This window comes from Carcharhinus amblyrhynchos, chromosome 26, assembly GCF_965287045.1.
Source record: "Carcharhinus amblyrhynchos chromosome 26, sCarAmb.v2.hapA, whole genome shotgun sequence".
NCBI classification, from domain to species: domain Eukaryota; kingdom Metazoa; phylum Chordata; class Chondrichthyes; order Carcharhiniformes; family Carcharhinidae; genus Carcharhinus; species Carcharhinus amblyrhynchos.
Genome location: NC_137349.1, coordinates 13998001 through 14016412, shown reverse-complemented (window position 1 = coordinate 14016412; position 18412 = coordinate 13998001). Strand labels below are relative to the sequence as shown.

Genomic DNA, 18412 nt, shown 5'->3' with positions numbered 1-18412 from the left:
AGAAGGAGATCAATATGGACTTAGTGACGCAATTCTAAAGCATCTACAGGGACAGAGAAACCTGGAGGTTCGTGGGCACAGCTTACAGAAGGTGGCAAGAATATTGACAGAGAAAGAACAATGTATATGAGATTTTGGGTTTTTCATTTACAAGGGGTAGTAAGTACAAAAACAGAGAAATCCTAGATAACTTTCTTCACTGTCCACTATGCCACTAATCTTAGTGTCTTCTCCAGGCTTATTAACAATGCCTCCTATATTCTCATCCAAATCATTAATATAAATAACAAATAACAGTGGACCCAGCACTGATCCCTGAGGAACACCACTGGTCACAGACCTCTAGTTTGAAAAACACTCCTCTACAACCACACTCTGTCTTCTGTCATCAAGCCAATTTTGTGTCCAATTGGCACCTCACCTGGGATCCCAAGAGATTGAACCTTATGCAACAACACACCATGTGATAACTTGTCAAAGACCTTGCTAAGGTCCACGTAAATAACGTTGACTGCACTGCCCTCATATACCTTTGTGGTTATCCCTTCAAAAAACTTAATCAAATTCGTGAGACATTGTTTTCCACTCACAAAGCCATGCTGACTGTCCTTAATCAGTTCTTGCATCTCTAAATGCCTGTAGATCCTATCTCTCAGAATACCTTCTAACAACTTATCTACAACAGATGTAAGGCTCACTACCCTGTAGTTTCCAGGCTTTTCCCTGCAGCCTTTCTTAAACAAAGGCAAACATTTGCCACCCTCCAATCTTCAGGCACCTCACCTGAGGCTGTCAATGATTCAAATACCGCAGCTAGGGGACCCGCAATTTCCCCCCTCGCCTCCCACAACATCCTGGGATACACTTTATTATGTCCCAGGGATTTATCTACTTTGATGCGATTTAAGACTTCCCGCACCGCCTTCTCTGTTATATGCATACTCTTCAAAACATCACTATTCATTCCCTCAAGTCCACTAACATCCATGTCTTTCTCAACAGTAAATATTGATGGGAAGTATTCATTTAGGATCTCACCCATCTCTTGTGGATCTGCACATAGATGACCTTGTTGATTCTTAAGAGTAACTAGGGAGTAACTCTCTCCCTAGTTACTCTTTTGCCCTTTATGTATTTGTAGAAGCTCTTTGGATTCTCCTTTGCCTTATCTGCCAAAGCAATCTGGTATCCTCTTTCTGCCCTCCTGATCTCCCTCTTCGCTCTACTTCTGCACCCATTATACTCTTCAAGGGGTCCACTTGATTCCAGCAGCCTATGCATGTCATGTGCCTCCTTCTTCTTCTTCACCAGGGCCTCAATATCGACATGATGGATATGTTGTCCAAGGTGGGGTTTGGAGAGGGAATCTGCTGTTAGGAATGGGTTAACAGATCTTCCAATTAAGTCCTAATTTGATGTCAATTGTCCAATAGAAGTCACAGATGTACAAAGGGGCTACAGGTGGCATTATTTTGTTGCTGGAGAATTGTGTGGAGGTGGATGAAAAGAATAAAGGTATTTTATGAAGAAGCTGAACTCGTGTCTCCTTTACTCCATAGCATCTGAGAGGCTCAAACATCCGTAACTGGGTTCAAGTGCTGTACACAAGCATCAGTAGTGCAATTACAATCAATGGGTGAGAATCAAAAGTTTTCAGATCAAATCCAGTCTCCTCAGTCCTGTTTGTGTGTTGCAGAGAACCTTTTGCTGAGTCCGTCAGGAAGAGTCCAGGCATAAAAGGAGTGATGATCCCAGCAGTGGAGGCACTTAGGTTGAAGGTTCCCTGTACATGGACAACGTCGCTGTCTTCAGCTCGGATCCAATTTTAGTTCAGAAGCATTTTCTGAACTTCTGTGACTAATTCAAACTGACCTTGGGGGCCATGGTAAATAGTGGCAAAAGCAAGGCCGTGTTCTTTGGGAACTGGGCTAGCCGATCCTTTGTCCCCTTCACCGTCAGGTCAGATTACCTGAAGGTGCTGGGATATGATTCAGGGCAAATGGAGCATGTGCCAAAAACCAGAAGGAGCACATTGACAGGATAAAGCAGAAACTGGGCATGTCCCCTCCATTGTGGATAAAATCCTGCTCATCAGGTCTGAGGTACTCTCAGGGGTTGCTGCATGTGGCACAGGCCTGGCCCATATCCCAATCCTGAGCCATCACCCGAGCCATCTTCAATTCATCTGGAGATCCAAGATTGATCGTGTCCAAAGAGACACAAATCTCTGGATAAGGGAGGAAAAAAATGCACCAACATCCTGATGTCCACCTCTATGTGCAGCTGCATCAAGCTGTGCGTAGATTCTCGGTACGCAAACACCAAGTGTCACTAAATCTTGAGCTTCTACCTTTCTCTGGTGTTGCGATGCATTGCTGCAAAACACTCCGAGTAGTAGACCATGTCATATCACCTGTCCTCGTGAAAAAACTCTGTTCAGGAAAACACCTTAGACCACAAGGCAGGGACTCACAGAATTCCTACAGTGTAGAAGGGGGCCATTTGGCCCATCAAGCCTGCACCAACAACAATCCCACCCAGGTCCTATCTCCGTAACTTCACGATTTGCCTGCTAATCCCCTGATACTAACGGACAATTTAACATGGCCAATCCACCGAACCCTAACATTTTTGGACTGTGGGAGGAAACCGGAGCACCCGGAGGAAATCCACCCAGATACAGGGAGAACATCCACACAGTCACCCAAGGTCAGAATCGAATCTGGGTCCCTGGCGCTGTGAGGCAGCAGTGCTAACCACTGTGCTGCCCTGGTCTGTACATAATGCCTACAAATCCCTGAGTGAAAAGGGTGGATCCCACCAGCTGATTCCCTGAGCAGACTGTCTGTCATCTAGCAGAACGCCTCATCAGCAGAACTTTCAAACAAGCACTAAGACCTAGCTTGGCTGGTGGTGAGAAGGGCACTTCCCATCAGGTCCTTTATGCATGCCCGAGGTATCTGCATGCAGCCCTCCAAGTGGCTGTGGGAAGGGGGAAAGAGACACTCACACACCTTGTGAAATATACCTTTCTTCGCAAAGGACATCTGGAAATTGGTGATATTTGTTGATGTTCATCTCGGGCAGCTCTGAGACACTGTTCCTTGAGACGCACTCCAGGACAAACGTCAACTGCTGCTGGAGAATGAAAGATGCTCCTAGGGCTGCCTGAAACATGTTGATCTTCCAGTGCAAAGGCATGTCCTCGAACAAGTGTTGCAGACTGGCACATTCCAAGGTCCAGGGCTTTGTGCTGAGGGATGCACTCAAGCTTGAGGCAGCTGCCACCAAGTTAGAATGGAGAAAGGCTACTCACCGTGTAAGGCCTTTTAATCAATGTACACTGAGGGGACAGGAATCATAAAGGACCCCCTCAGGCTGTGTGGCTCACAGTGAATTTAATATGTAACATAACTGTATGGAAGCCCCTCAGACAACTCAAATAACCTTAAACTATCTGCAACGAGCATTTTGAAATTCTCAGTGTAATGTCTCAGGGATTCTCCGTGTGATTTCTCAGGGATCAGTATTCGCTGCACTGCATTAATAAGGGGCGGCACAGTGGTTAGCACTGCTGCGTAAGGGACCCAGGTTCAATTCCTGGTTTGGGTCACTGTTTGTGTGGAGTTTGCATGTTCTCCCCATGTCTGCATGGGTTTCCTCCAGGTGCTCCAGTTTCCTCCCATAGTCTGAAAGGCATGCTGGTTAGGGTGCATTGACCTGAACAGGCGCCGGAGTGTGGCGACTAGGGGAATTTCACAGTAACTTCATTGCAGTGTTATGTAAGCCTTACTTGTGACTAATAAATAAACTTGAAACTTTACAAACTTTAACTTCAGCTCAGGTGTTCAGTGCAGCATTTCAAAATTTGTGGATAACAAGAGTACAAAGAGGCCATTGACAAACTGTTGGGATGGGCAGATACATTGGCCAATTGGCTGATTCAATTCAGTGCAACAAAATGATACGGTTTAGGAGGAAGACCAAGGAGAAGCAATAGAAATGAAAGGCGAAATTCTAAATTATGTGCAGGGGCAGAGGGACTGGGGGTACATGTGCAGAAATCATTGAAGGTGGCAGGGCAAGTTGAGAAAGAAGGTGTTCAGGAACCTGGGCTTTGTAAACGGAAGGATAGAGTGCAGAGAGAAGGGGATTATGGTGAATTTGTATAAGGCACAGCGTTAGCCTCAACTGGAGTATTGTGTCCAATTCCAGGTATCGGGCTTTAGAAAGAATACGATAGCATTTGAGAAAGTGCTGGAAAAAAGATAAGAACGGTTCTAGAGACGAGAGACTCCAGTTACGTGGAAAGATGAGAGAATGTGGAATTCATCGTACAGACATTGAGAGGAGAAAGTGTTCAAAATCACAGAGCGGCCTGAACAGAGTCAACAGGAAGAGACTGTTCCCATTGGCAGAAAGATTGGGAACCAGACAACATCGAGTTAAGCTGGTTAGCTAAAGAACCAAAGGCAACATGAGGAAATCTCTTCTTATGCATCAAGTGGTCAGGATCTGGAACTGCCCGAGAGTGTAGCGGAGACAGATTCAATATAATTTCCCAAAGGGAATTGGATAATTATCGGAATAGAAAAAGGCTGTGGGAAAAAGATTGACGAGCTGTCTAGCCGAGATGTTCTTTCAGAAGCTGAAACAGACATTAGAACAAATGAAGTAGGAGCAGGAGAAGGCCATTCAGCCCATCAAGCCTGCCCTACCATTCCATTAGATCATGGCTGATCTGACTGTAACCTCAACTCCACTTTCCTGCCTCTTCCCCCAAAACCATCAATTCTTGTCAATCACAAATCTGTGTAACTCAGCCTTGAACAGATTCTGTGACCCAGCTCCCCTATTGCTCTCTGGGGGAATGCATTCCACAGAACACTGCAAAGCAATTCCTACTCATCTCCATCTTAATGGGAGACCGCAAATTCTGAAACTGTGCCCCCTAGTGAGGGGAAACCTCATTTCAGCGTCAACCCCGTCATGTGAGGGGTTGAATGGTCTCTTACTGTGCTGTAACTATTCTACAATAAACATATCCCTACAGTGTAGAAGGAGGCCATTCAGCCTATCAAGTCTGCACTAACAATCCCACCCAGGCCCTATCCCCATAACCTCATGGATTTTCCCTGCCAGTCCCCCAACACTAAAGGGGCAATTTAGCATGGCCAATCCGCCTAATCTGCACATCTTTGGCAAGTGGGGTGAAAACAGAGCACCCAGAGAAAACCCATGCAGACACAGGGAGAATGTGCAAACTCCTGAGGCTGGAATTGAACCCAAATTCCTGGCACTGTGAGGCAACAGTGCTAACCACCGTGCCATCCAAAATGCCTTCTGGAAGTCCAGATAAACCACATCCATCCACATTCCCCTGACAAAACTCACTCAGGTCCATTCAGCAAAATCTACCCAAACAAATTCATGTGGAATCTTTCTCACCAACTCCAATTTCTCAGCCTTCAGTCACTCAGTCCTTAATTAAAGATTCCAGAAACATTCCCACAGCAGATGTTAGAGTAACAGGGCTGTCATTCCCTGTTTTATCTCTCTCACTGTGTGTCTCAGTGACACAGTTCTCTGTCAATCTCTCTCCGTCTTAGTGACACAGCTGTCTGTCTGTCTCTCCCTGTTTCTCTCTCTCTGAATGTCTGTCTCTCTGTGTCTCAGCAATATAGCTCTCTGTCTGTCTGTCTATGTTTCTGTCTCTCTCTGTGTCTCATTGACACAGCTCTCTCTCTCTGAATGTCTGTCCCTCTCTGCGTGTACCCCTCTCTCTCTGTCTCAGGGACACAGCTCTCTGTCTTGTCTCTCTCTTTCTCTGTCTCTCTCAGGGGCACAGCTCTCTGTCTGTCTCTCTCTTTCTCTCTGTCTCTCTCTCTCTGTGTCTCAGGGACACAGCTCTCTGTCTGCCTCTCTCTTTCTCTCTGTCTGCCTCTCTCTCTGCGTCTCAGAAACACAGCTGACTGTCTGTCTCTCTCTCTCTGTGTCTCAGGGACACAGCTCTCTGTCTGTCTCTCTTTCTCTCTGTCTCTCTCTCTCTGTGTCTCAGGGACACAGCTCTCTGTCTCTCTCTCTTTCTCTCTGTCTCTCTCTCTCTGTGTCTCAGGGACACAACTCTCTCTCTCTTTCTCTCTGTCTCTCTCTCTGTGTCTCAGGGACACAGCTCTCTGTCTGTCACTCTCTTTCTCTCTGTGTCTCAGGGACACAGCTCTCTGCCTGCCTTTCTCTTTCTCTCTCTCTGTGTCTCAGGGACACAGCTCTGTCTGTCTCTCTCTTTCTCTCTGTCTCTCTCTGTCTCAGGGACACAGCTCTCTGCCTGCTTTTCTCTTTCTCTCTCTCTGTGCCTCAGGGACACAGCTCTCTGCCTGCCTTTCTCTTTCTCTCTGTCTGCCTCTCTCTCTGTGTCTCAGAAACACAGCTCTCTGTCTGTCTCTCTCTTTCTCTGTCTCTCAGGGACACAGCTCTCTGTCTGTCTGCCTCTCTCTCTCTCTGTCAGTCTCTCTCTTTCTCTCTGTCTCTCTGTGTCTCAGGGACACAGCTCTCTGTCTGTCTCTCTCTCTGTCTCTCAGGGACACAGATCTCTGTCTGTCTGCCTCTCTCTCCGTGTCTCAGGGACACAGCTCTCTGTCTCTCTCTCTTTCTCTCTGTCAGTTTCTCTCTCTCTGTGTCTCAGGACACAGCTCTCTGTCTATCTGCCTCTCTCTCTCTGTCAGTCTCTCTGTTTCTCTCTGCCCTCCCAACAATACAACTTCTCTTGTAACTTTTCTCGAAAGCCTTTCCCTGCAGAATGATTGGGGCAGTTAGCAGTGAGTGAGGAAGGGGCAGTGTCTGAGCAGAGGGTGCTATGGGCACTCCCTGTGTACCAGCTGGATGGGTGCAGGGTGTCAGCACCCTGGGGTTTTAACCCCCCAAGCCCCGGTACTCACCCGCACCATGTAGGAGACCCCTGAGCCCAGGATCTGGGAGTCTGGGTGCAGCCAGCCCTCCGAGGGTTTCTGGATGAAGCTGCCTTTGCGCTCGCAGCCCTCCCCGGCCAGGCGGAGCCCCTCCACCCGCAGCCTCCTGGCGGGCAGCCGGCCCGGGGAGCAGGGAGGGGGGCAGAGCGAGTCGCAGGAGCCCAGCACGGTGGCCAGGCCGGCCCGCGGGGCAGCCAGCTCCTTGGCCGGGCTCCGGCCGCTCAGGAAACCGGGGGAGGAGGGCGAGAATTTCCAGTGCGGGATCCTGGGGATGAAGGTGCAGAAAGTGGTGCCGTCCTCCGGCTCTTCAGCCACGGGAGCTGCACCCAGCCGCCCGCTCATCCTCACGCTGCCCGCGCTCACCCACTCGCTCCGGAACCGGTCATATTTGGGTTTCATTCGCCGAGAACTGCCCCCCTGGAAGCAGGAGGTTCTCCAGCCCCGCCGCTGATGTCATTGAGGGAGTGAATCATCCACTGACCGCAGCATCGCAACCCCGGGGGAGGGAGGGAGAGATTGAGATAGATAGAGAGAGCGATAGAGAGACTGGGATTGAGAGATAGAGAGACTGGGATTGAGAGAGAGAGAGAGATAGAGAGACTGGGATTGAGAGAGAGAGAGAGAGATAGAGAGACTGGGATTGAGAGATAGAGAGACTGGGATTGAGAGAGAGAGAGATAGAGAGACTGGGATTGAGAGAGAGAGAGAGATAGAGAGACTGGGATTGAGAGAGATAGAGAGACTGGGATTGAGAGAGATAGAGAGACTGGGATTGAGAGAGAGAGAGACTGGGATTGAGAGAGAGAGAGAGACTGGGATTGAGAGAGAGAGAGAGACTGGGATTGAGAGAGAGAGAGAGATAGAGAGACTGGGATTGAGAGAGAGAGAGAGATAGAGAGACTGGGATTGAGAGAGAGAGAGATAGAGAGACTGGGATTGAGAGAGAGAGAGATAGAGAGATTGGGATTGAGAGAGAGAGTGGGATAAAGAGAGAGAGAGTCTGGGATTGAAAGAGAGAGACTGGGAGAGAGAGAGAGAGACTAGGATAGAGAGAGAGACTGGGATAGAGGGAGAGAGAGAGAGACTGGGATAGAGAAAGAGAGAGACTGGGATAGAGAGAGAGAAAGAGAAAGACTGTGATACAGAGAGAGAGAGACTGGGAGAGAGAGAGAGAGACTGGGATAGAGAGAGAGAGAGACTGGGATAGAGAGAAAGAGAGAGAGACTGGGATAGAGAGAGAGAAAGAGACAGAGACTGGGATAGAGAGAGAGAAAGAGAGAGAGACTGGCATAGAGAGAGAGAAAGAGAGAGGGACTGGCATAGAGAGAGAGAAAGAGAGAGAGACTGGCATAGAGAGAGAGAGAAAGAGAGAGAGACTGGCATAGGGAGAGAGAGAAAGAGAGAGGGACTGGCATAGAGAGAGAGAAAGCGAGAGAGACTGGCATAGAGAGAGAGAAAGAGAGAGGGACTGGCATAGAGAGAGAGAAAGAGAGAGAGACTGGCATAGAGAGAGAGAAAGAGAGAGAGACTGGCATAGAGAGAGAGAGAAAGAGAGAGAGACTGGCATAGAGAGAGAGAAAGAGAGAGAGACTGGCATAGAGAGAGAGAGAAAGAGAGAGAGACTGGCATAGGGAGAGAGAGCAAGAGACTGGGATAGAGAGAGAGACTGTGATAGAGAGAGAGACTGGGATAGAGAGAGAGAGACTGGGATAGAGAGAGAGAAAGAAAGAGAGACTGGGATAGAGAGTGAGAGAGAGACTGGGATAGAGAGAGAGAAAGAGCGAGAGACTGAGATAGAGAAAGAGAGCAAGAGACTGGGATAGAGAAAGCGAGAGACTGGGTTAGAGAGAGAGCAAGAGACTGGGATAGAGAGAGAGAAACTGGGGTAGAGAGAGCAAGATTGGGATAGAGAGAGAGAAATACTGGGATAGAGAGAGAGAAAGACTGGGATAGAGAGAGAGAGACTGGGATAGAGAGAGAGAGACTGGGATAGATAGAGAGACTGGGACAGATAGAGAGACAGACTGGGATAGATAGAGAGAGAGACTGGGATAGAGAGAGAGAGAGACAGATACTGGGATAGAGAGAGAAAGAAGCCTCACATCACCAGGTTGAAGTCCAACAAGTTTATTTGATAGTCAAATTTGACTATCAAATAAATTTGTTAACTTGTTGGACATTAACCTGGTGTTGTGAGACTTCTTACTGTGTTTACCCCAGTCCAACACCAGTATCTCCACGTCATAGATAGAGACAGGAATAGAGATAGACCGTGAGAGACAGAGAGAGAGAGATAGAGAGAAAGACAGATAGACGGATAGAGAGAGGGACAAATCCAGATAGAGACAATTGCTGTGGAACTCAACGTCTCCGTACACACTACCTGAGTTGCTGATTCATCCGACCAGCAAATCACTGACCCCCCCATCCCCCACAATGCAACAAAGAAACAGGAGGCTATTCACCTCCTCTACCCCGTTCCAACAATTAGATTGTGGCAGACCCACAGTTTAACTCCATCTATCTGTACTGGTTCCAGAAAGTTAATCTCTGCGTAAAGTGATGGGCAGTTTTGTGGAATGGACTGACAAATAACAGCTGAAATTTAATCCATTGAAGCGTAAAGTTTACTAGGTCAACCCTGGGTATGGAAGGATTTTCTTATGACGGGAGGTTGAGTAAATTGAGCCTGTATTCATTGGAGTTTAGAATAATAGCGACCTCACTGAGACATGTTGGATTCTCATTGGGCTTGACAGGTTAGATGCTGAGAGGTTGTTTCCTTTGTGGGAGAGTCTAGGACCAGAGGGCATAAGATGACGGCACGGTGGTACAGTGGTTAGCACTGCTGCCTCATAATTCCAGGCACCTGGGTTCGATTCCTGGCTTGGGTCACTGTCTGTGTGGAGTCTGCACGTTCTCCCCCTGTCTGCGGGAGTTTCCTCCAGTTTCCTCCCACAGCCCAAGGATGTGTAGATTAGGTGGATTGGCCATGCTAAATTGCCCCTTAGTGTCCTGGGATGCGTAGCGGAATTAGCGGGGTAAATATGGGGGATTATGGGGATAGGGCCTGGCTGGGATCGTTGTCGGTACAGACTCGATGGGCCAAATGGCCTCCTTCTGCACAGTAGGGATTCCAGGATTCTATGACCTCAGAGCGAGGGTGTTACCCATTTCAGACAGAGATGAGGAGGAATTTCTTCTCTCAGAAAGGAGTGAATCTGTGGAATTCTTTCCCGCAGAGGGCTGTAGAGGCTGGGTAGTGAAGTCTGTTTAAGTATGAGAAAGACAGATTTTTAATAAAGTGATAAAGTGAGAAAGTGGAGATGAGGGTTATATAAGATCAGAGCAGACTTGATGGCCAAATTGCCTACTTCAGCTCCTACATCTTATGGTCTAAGTAATTCATTTTGATAGGAAGAATGCAAGGAGACAATGTAAAATAAAGAGTAGAATTCTAAAGGGATGCAGGAGCAGAGGGATCTGGGTGTGTGTGTGCATCAGCCATTGGAGGTGGCAGGATAGCGTGTGGTTAACAAAGCAGTCAGCATTCTGAACTTTATCAGGACAGGCAGAGAGTACAAAAGCAAGACAATTATATTAAACCTGTATAAAACACTGGATCAGCCTGTACTGGAGTACAGGGTTCAGTTCTAGGCATTAGTGAGAGAATGCGGAATGGTTCCAGGGATGAGGAATTTCAGTGATGTCGATAGATTGGAGAAACTGGGACTGTTTTCCTTAGAGACAAGATTACTAAACTAACAGAGTGGCGGGAGTGTTCAGGTGAAGGGAGACTTAGAAATCCAAAGAGAAAGGGTGAGTCTCGGAATAGGAGAATGATGTGGGTGAAGACAGGAAGGGACAGAGAGTTTAACAAAAAGTCACTGCCAGCAATAGTAGTAAAAAAATGAAAGATTCTTTATCTGAATGCACAAAGCATCTGCAATAAGATAGATGAAATAGTGTCACAAATAGAGGTAAATTATTTAGATGTAATCACCATTACAGAAACATGGTTATAAAGTGACCTGGAATGGGAAATAATTATTTGGGCGTACAATATTTCAGAAAGACAGACAGAATGGTAAAGGAGAGGGAGTAGCCCTGGTAGTAAAGAATGTTGTAAAGACATTCACGAGAAAGGATCTGGCCTCAGAAGATCACGAAATAGAATCAGTTTGGTTGGAAATTAGAAATACCAAGAGTCAGGAGCCCTGCTGGGAGTAGTTTGTAGAAATCCTAACAGTAGTTATACTGTTGGCCAGGGTACTAAACAAGAAATTATTGGAGTTTGTAGTAAAGGAAATGGTATAATTGTAGGAGACTTTAATCTTCATATAGACTGGGACATTCAAATTTAACTTCATTGCAGTGTTAGTGTAAGCATTCTTGTGACACTCATAAATAAAACTTAAACTTAATTGGCAAGAATTGTCTAAAAGATGAGTTTTAGAATGTTTTTGTGACTGTTTCATGGAGCAGTATGCTGTAGAACCAACTAAGAGATAAAGATATCTTAGATCTAGTATTATGTAATGATGCAGAGCTAATTAGTAATGTCATTGTAAAAGATGGGAAATAGTGATCATAACACTATTCAATTCCACATTGTGTTTGAAAATGACATGCTCCAATTGCAAACAAAAATCTTATACTCCAACAAAGCCAATTACATAGTTATAAGGAGAGAGCTGGCTCAGGATAATTGAGCAAAAAGACTAAAAGGAAGGAGTAAATGAAAGAAACAATTCAAAATATTAAGCAAAAATACATCCCATTGAAAACCAAAACTCAGCAAGAAGGATCCATCCATGGCTCACTCAAGGAGTTAGAATTTTATTAGATTAAAAGAAAAATCTTACAATGTTGCAAAAAGCATAAAAAGTCTGAGGATAGGGAGTGTGCTACAAATCAGCAAAGGGTCACTACAGAGTTGATAAAAGGGAAAAAAGAGAATGAGAATAAGCTAGACAGGAATATAAAAACAATTTGTGAGAGCTTTTATAAGATTATAAAGAGGAAGACAGTGGCCAAAGTCATGTAGAAGCAGAGAGAAGGGGAGCAAGGAAATAGCAGAGGCATTGAAAACTTTGGCCGGAATTCTCCCATCCTGCCCGCCACTGGAATTTTAGCAGGCGGGTTGTGAGAATGTGAATGACAGTCAGGCGGGAATTTCCAGCTTTTAGACCAGCGCAGCCAGAGAATTCTGTCCTTTGTGTTTGTTTCTATAGTAGAAGATAAGAGTTTCACAATGGGGCGATACGGTGGCACAATGGTTAGCACTGTTGCCTCATAGCGCCAGGGACCTGGGTTCTATTCCCGGCTTGGGTGACAATGTGTGCGGAGTTTGCACGTTCTCATCGTGTCTGCGTGGATTTCCTCCGGGTGCTCCAGAGATTTGGTAAATGCATGGGGTTATAGGGATAGGGCCTGGGTGGGATTGTGATCGGTGCAGACTCAATGGGCCGAATGGCCTCCTTCTGCACTGTAGGATTCTATGATCAGAAATAGGTTGTAACCTAGGGACTGAAAAGAGTGAGGAAACTGGGGAAATAAATATAAGCAGCAATAAAATATTGCAGAAACTCAAAATCTAACAAATCCCCGAGACTGATGGCCTGCACCCTAGAGTTCTGAAAGAGAAAGCTGCGGAGGTAGTGGAAGTGCTAATTTTCTAAAGTTTCTTCAACTCAGGAACAATCTCACTAAATTGGAATTTGGTAAATGTTACACCACTTTTCAAGAAAGGAGGGAGAGAGAAAACAAGGAACGACAGACCAGTTAGCCTGAGATCAGTTAGAGTCATAAGGTCAGAGAGTTGTTAGGAAGATGCTGGAATCTATTATTTAAAAAGTCTTAACAATGCACCGAGAAAAACATAGTATGATTAGAACCAACAGCATGGTTCTAATAAAGAGAAATCCTGTTTGATAAATTTATTAGAATTTTTTGACAATGTAGCTGGTAGGGTAGATAACGGGGGACCAATAGATGTAGGTACCACAGCCAAATTTGCAGATGACACTGAAATAGGTGGGATAGTACATTTGTGATAATGAAGTAAGAAATTTACAACTGGAAATAGACAGGTCAAGTGAATGAGGCAAAATCTGACAGATGGAGTTTAACATGAATGAGGGTGAGATTATTCATTTTGTAGGAAAAATACAAAGGCAAATAATTATCTAAATGGAGAGAAACTTCAGACTGCTTCAATGCAGAGGGATCTGGGCGTCCTTGTGCATGAATAGCAGAAAGCTTGTATGCAGGTACAGCGGGTAATAAGAAAGGCAAATAGAATCTTGACATTTATTGCTAAAGAAATAGAATATAAAAGTAATGAAGTGCTTCTGCTGGTGTACAAAGCATTAGTGAGACCGCACTTAGAATATTGTGGTCCCTTTACTTGAGGAAGGTTATAGTTGCATTGGAGGTGGTTCAGAGGAGGTTCACTAGATTGACTCCAGAGGTGAGAGATTTGTCTTACGAAGAGAGATCAGGCAATTTAGGCTGATTCTCGCTGGAGTTTAGACGAATGAGCAGAGATCTAATTGGGGCGTACAAAATGATAGGTGGGATTGATAAAGTAGACGTGGACAGGAGGTTTCCACTTGTGGGACAATCTAGAACAAGAGGTCACAGTTTTAGGATAAGAGATGGCAGATTTAAAACAGAGATGAGGAGAAATTACTTCTTATGAAATATTAATAGGTAAGACAAGGGCTCATGGAGTTAGAGGCAGCATTTTAGCATAGATAGAGGATTGGTTAATGAATAGAGATCGCAGAGTCGCTGAGCAGAGACTGATAGCCAAGTTGTGCACAGATGAGGACAGCCTCAACTGGGATCTTGGGTTCATGTCACACTATCTGTAACCCCCACAACTTGCCTGGACTTGCAAAATCTTACTAACTGTCCTGTCTGGAGACAGTAGACATCTCTTTAACCTGTGCTTAAAGCTCTCTCCCCTCACACTGTCTGTACCTTTAAGTCTTGATTAGCTGTAAAGACTCGCATTCCAATCATTATTCATGTAAATTGAGTTTGTGTCTTTATATGCCCTGTTTGTGATCAGAACTTCCATTCACCTGACAAAGGAGCAGCGAGCGCTCCGAAAGCTAGTGGATTTTGCTACCAAATAAACTTGTTGGACTTTAACCTGGTGCTGTGAGATTTCTTACTAATGAATAGAAAGCAGCGAGTGGGCATAAATAGGGTTTTTCAGGTTGGCAGGTAGTGAATCGTGGAGTACCACAGGTTCAGTGCTGGGGCCTCAGCTATTTACAACCTATATTAATAACTTAATATAGAGAGTAATGTATGGTACATTTGGAAGTAATGTATCATAGGTTTGCTGAGGATGCTAAGCTAGCTGAGAACGTAAGCTGTGGGGAGGACACAGAGAGGCTGCAAAGGTTAGGTCAGTGGGCAACAAGGTGGAACATGGAGTATAATATGCAGAATATGAAGTTATTCCCTTTGTTTGTAAGAATAGAAAAGCAGAATATTTTTACAAGGTGAAAAATTTTTAAGTGTTCAAAGAGACTTGTGCTCATACAAGGAATGCAGAAAGTTAGCATGCAGGTACAGCAAACAATTAGGAAGGTAAATGGCATATTGGCCTTTATTGTGAGGGTAAAGAGTAAAGAATAAGGAAATCTTGTTAGAAATGTACCGGGTTTTGGTGAGACCACATCTGGAATATTGTGTGCAGTTTTGGTCTCCCCATTTAAGGAAGGATAGACTTGAATTGGAGGCAGTACAGCAAGGGTTCACTGGATTGATCCCTGGTATTGAAAGGGTTGTCCTATGGTGAGAGAATGAGCAAATTGTTTCAAAATTCTCTGGAAGAATCTCATTGACACATCCAGGATTCTGAAGGGGTTCAACAGGGTAGAGGCCGAGAGAGTGTTTTCATTAGTTGAGGGATCTAAAACACAGTGTCAGGATAAGGGGCAGATCATTTAAGACTGAGACGAGAAGAAATTTCTTCACTCAGAGAGAGTGAATCTTTGGAATTCTCTCCCCAGAGGGTTATGGATGCTCCATTGTTGAATAGATTTAAGATTTTTGGTCTGTTGGGGAATTATGGGAGATGGGGAATTGGCAAGAAAATGGACATGGAGCCCAAGATCAGCCATGATGGTGTTAAATGGTGCAGTAGCTTCAATGGGCTGAATGGTCTACTCCTGCTCTGATTTCTTAAGTTCTCATAGTAGGAAGTTTTAGAGGAGATTTGATTAAGATTCAAATCGTGAGGGGTCTGGATATTGTGGATCAGGAAAAACTGTTCCCATCGATGGAAGGATGGAGAACCAGAGGGCAGAGAATTAAGATAATTCACAAAAGAACCAATGGTGACAAGAGGAGAAACTTTTTCACAGAACAAGTGGTTAGGATTTGGAATGCGCCACCAGAGCATGATGGAGGCAGATTCAGTCAAGGCATTCCAGAGGGTATTGGATAATTATTTGAAAAAGAAGAATGCACGGGGCGCCAGGGGGAAGATGGTGAAAAGACTCAGGTTGATGGGTTGAATGGCCTTCTCCTGTGTTGTAATCACTCTATGATTCTTACCTAAGATAATCTATCAATCTCAGTCTGCGTGTACCTCCAGGCTCAACAGCAAATGATGTGAGTGGTTGGGGTGTGAGATGCGTTGCCTGGCAGTGTGGTGGAGGTAGGTTCAATTGAGGCATTCAAGAGGGTGTTAGTTGATTATTTCAAGAGAAACTATGTGCAGGGGTATATGTACGAAAGACAGGGGAACAGCACTAAGTCATAATGCTTCTTTCAAGAGCCAGTGCACATACGATGGACCAAATGGCCTTCCTCTGCTCCGTAATGGATTCTGTGATTCTGAGAGAGTTCCAGGTTTCCAGTATCCCTTATGTGTTTCCAGACAACACCTGTAAACAGCCTGGCTCAGCTAGTAAGGGTTATTTCCCCTTGTTTTGGACTCCCCCACCACAGGATACAGTGATCTACCCGATCAGCATATTTCACCTTAAACTTGCTCCTTGATACAGTTGATGGGATGGCACAGTGGTTAATACGGCTGTCTCACAGCGCCAGGGACCCGGGTTCAATTCAGGCCTCAGGTCACTGTCTATGCAGAGTCTGCACTTTCTCCCCGTCTGCATGGGCTTCGTCCAGGCACACCAGTTTCCTCCCTCAGTCCAAAGGATGTGCGGGTTAGGTTGATTGGCCAAGCTAAATTGCCCCTAGTGTCAGGGCATTAGCAGCATAAGTACATGAAGTTACAGGGATAGGGCCTCTGTCGGAGAGTAGTTGCGGGCTCAATGGGCCAAATGGTCTCCTTCTACATTGTTGGGATTCTATGATTCTATGAGGGTGCGAGTTCTCTGCTTCCTTGCACTCAGCCCCAGAAGCAGTTTAGAAATATTTTCTCATTCTTGTTGCTCACCGTTCTGCAGCTCTCTGCACGGCTGCACCTTCAGTGTCTACTTGCTGCAGCTCTCTACACGGCTGCACCTTCAGTGTCTCCTTACTGCAGCACTCTGCACAGCTGCACCTTCAGTGTCTCTTTGCTGCAGCTCTCTGCACGGCTGCACCGTGTTGCCTTGCTGCAGCTCTCTGCATGGCTGCACCTTCAGTGCCTCCTTGCTGCAGCTCTCTGCACGGTTGCACTTTCAATGCCTCCTTGCTGCAGCTCTCTGCACAGTTGCACCCTCAGTGCCTCCTTGCTGCAGTTCTCTGAATGGCTGCACCCTCTGTCTCCTTGCTGCAGTTCTCCGCATGGCTGCATCCTGTGTCTCCTTGCTGCAGCTCTCTGCACAGCTGCACCCTCTGTCTCCATGCTGCAGCTCTCTGCACAGCTGCACCCTCTGTCTCCTTGCTGCGGCTCTCTGCACAGCTGCACCCTCTGTCTCCATGCTGCAGCTCTCTGCACAGCTGCACCCTCTGTCTCCTTGCTGCAGTTCTCTGCACAGCTGCACCCTCTGTCTCCTTGCTGCAGTTCTCTGCAAGGCTGCATCCTGTGTCTCCTTGCTGTTCTTTCAAACTGCCCAGTCCACAATGCACAGCTCCTGCCAAGCTTCACTGAAAAACATTCAGCAAGAACCTTCACTCTCTGACCCACGGTCACTGCTTCAGCCGATTGATTGAGACGGTACAAATAACTTAAATGCAATATTTTGTGCCAATTGAGAAATGTTCGTGTATGAAGTTGCCCCTCCCACTCCTGGCCCTGAATGCCGCTGCAGTAGTTGATAATAACAGTACATCGAGCTGCAATTTCTATAACTGTTGGTACATCTGCCTGCGTATCTGTCAGCAAGTTTCCCAGCTACTCAATTCATTTCGTTTAATGTTTATTTATCAGTGTCACAAGCAGGCTTACATTAACAACGCAATGAAGTTACTGTGAAAATCCCCTAATCTCCACACTCCGGTGCCTGTTCGGGTACACTGAGGGAGAATTTAGCACAGCCAATGCACCCCAACCAGCACGTCTTTCGAACTTTGTACTTTGAGAGTGGCAGCCTTGTACGCTTTCCTTGGAACTAGAGTTATAAAGTTCTACCACACTGAAAGAGGCCCTTCAGCCCATTGTGTCTATGCCAGCCCATCAGGCACCTAGCTATTCTCATCTAGAATATCGTAGGTTCAAACAAAGTCCCAGTGATGTGAATAGTAACCCAGGCTGGCAGCGCTAAAGCAGTCTACGCTGTCAAATAAGACATTAAATCAAGGCCACATCTGTTCCTTCAGGTTGACTGTATTGCTGGTTTGGGATCTTGCCCTGCACAACATGCCTGATGTACTTCGTACTTTACAATAGCAGCAACTATTTCATTTGCTGTACACACACTGTGTCCTGTTGTAAACCTCCCTCTAAAACACTTCAGTTTCAGACAAACCCACCTTCATTTATCGTTCAAATATAGAATCAGCAAAAAATATCTGTCAGTCAATCGAAGCAGCATTACAGCAATCAACCCATAATAATCCCATTAACCAACACGTGAAAACAATCTCTGCTGCCGTGTCACAGGATGATTCGCGAACACTTGCTTTCTGTGGCTATTTGATTGAGTTAATGATTCCTTCAGTCAGCATGTTGACAACTCATCAGCAATTTGACTGATACCTGCTCCACATCCGAGTGCCTTTCAGATTGTCTAATCTGTCCTCAGCCCAACCCCTCCCCCTCCATCACTATCAGCCCCTCCGGACTAACTCCTCAGAGGCCTGTGTCCCTTCACCAGATTCCCTTTATTTACTTGTCTCCACTCCTCGAGTGTTCCAGATACAAAGTCAGAATCCGGAGTGTCAGTGAACCTGACACTGCCATATTTATACATGGGTGAGATTCCCTGATTGGTAACAATCAGGGAGCTCATACTCTAAACCCATGGCTCTGTTGACGTCATAATACTCTCCCGCCCCCAAGTCCGAGTAACCTTGTTGGTTTGCATCCC

The 18412-nt window shown here is 45.9% G+C and overlaps 1 protein-coding gene across 1 annotated transcript in view; it reads right to left on the bottom strand.

Annotated features, from left to right (window-relative positions):
- Positions 1 to 7448, bottom strand: part of LOC145358846 (SHC-transforming protein 2-like) — a 37867-nt gene extending 30419 nt beyond the window's left edge. Inside the window, exon 1 of the mRNA XM_080213178.1 lies at positions 6936 to 7448. Coding sequence (XP_080069304.1) covers positions 6936 to 7364 — 429 coding nt within the window. The 5' untranslated portion in view covers positions 7365 to 7448. The remainder of the gene's footprint in view (positions 1 to 6935) is intronic.
- Positions 7449 to 18412: the final 10964 nt, after the last annotated feature.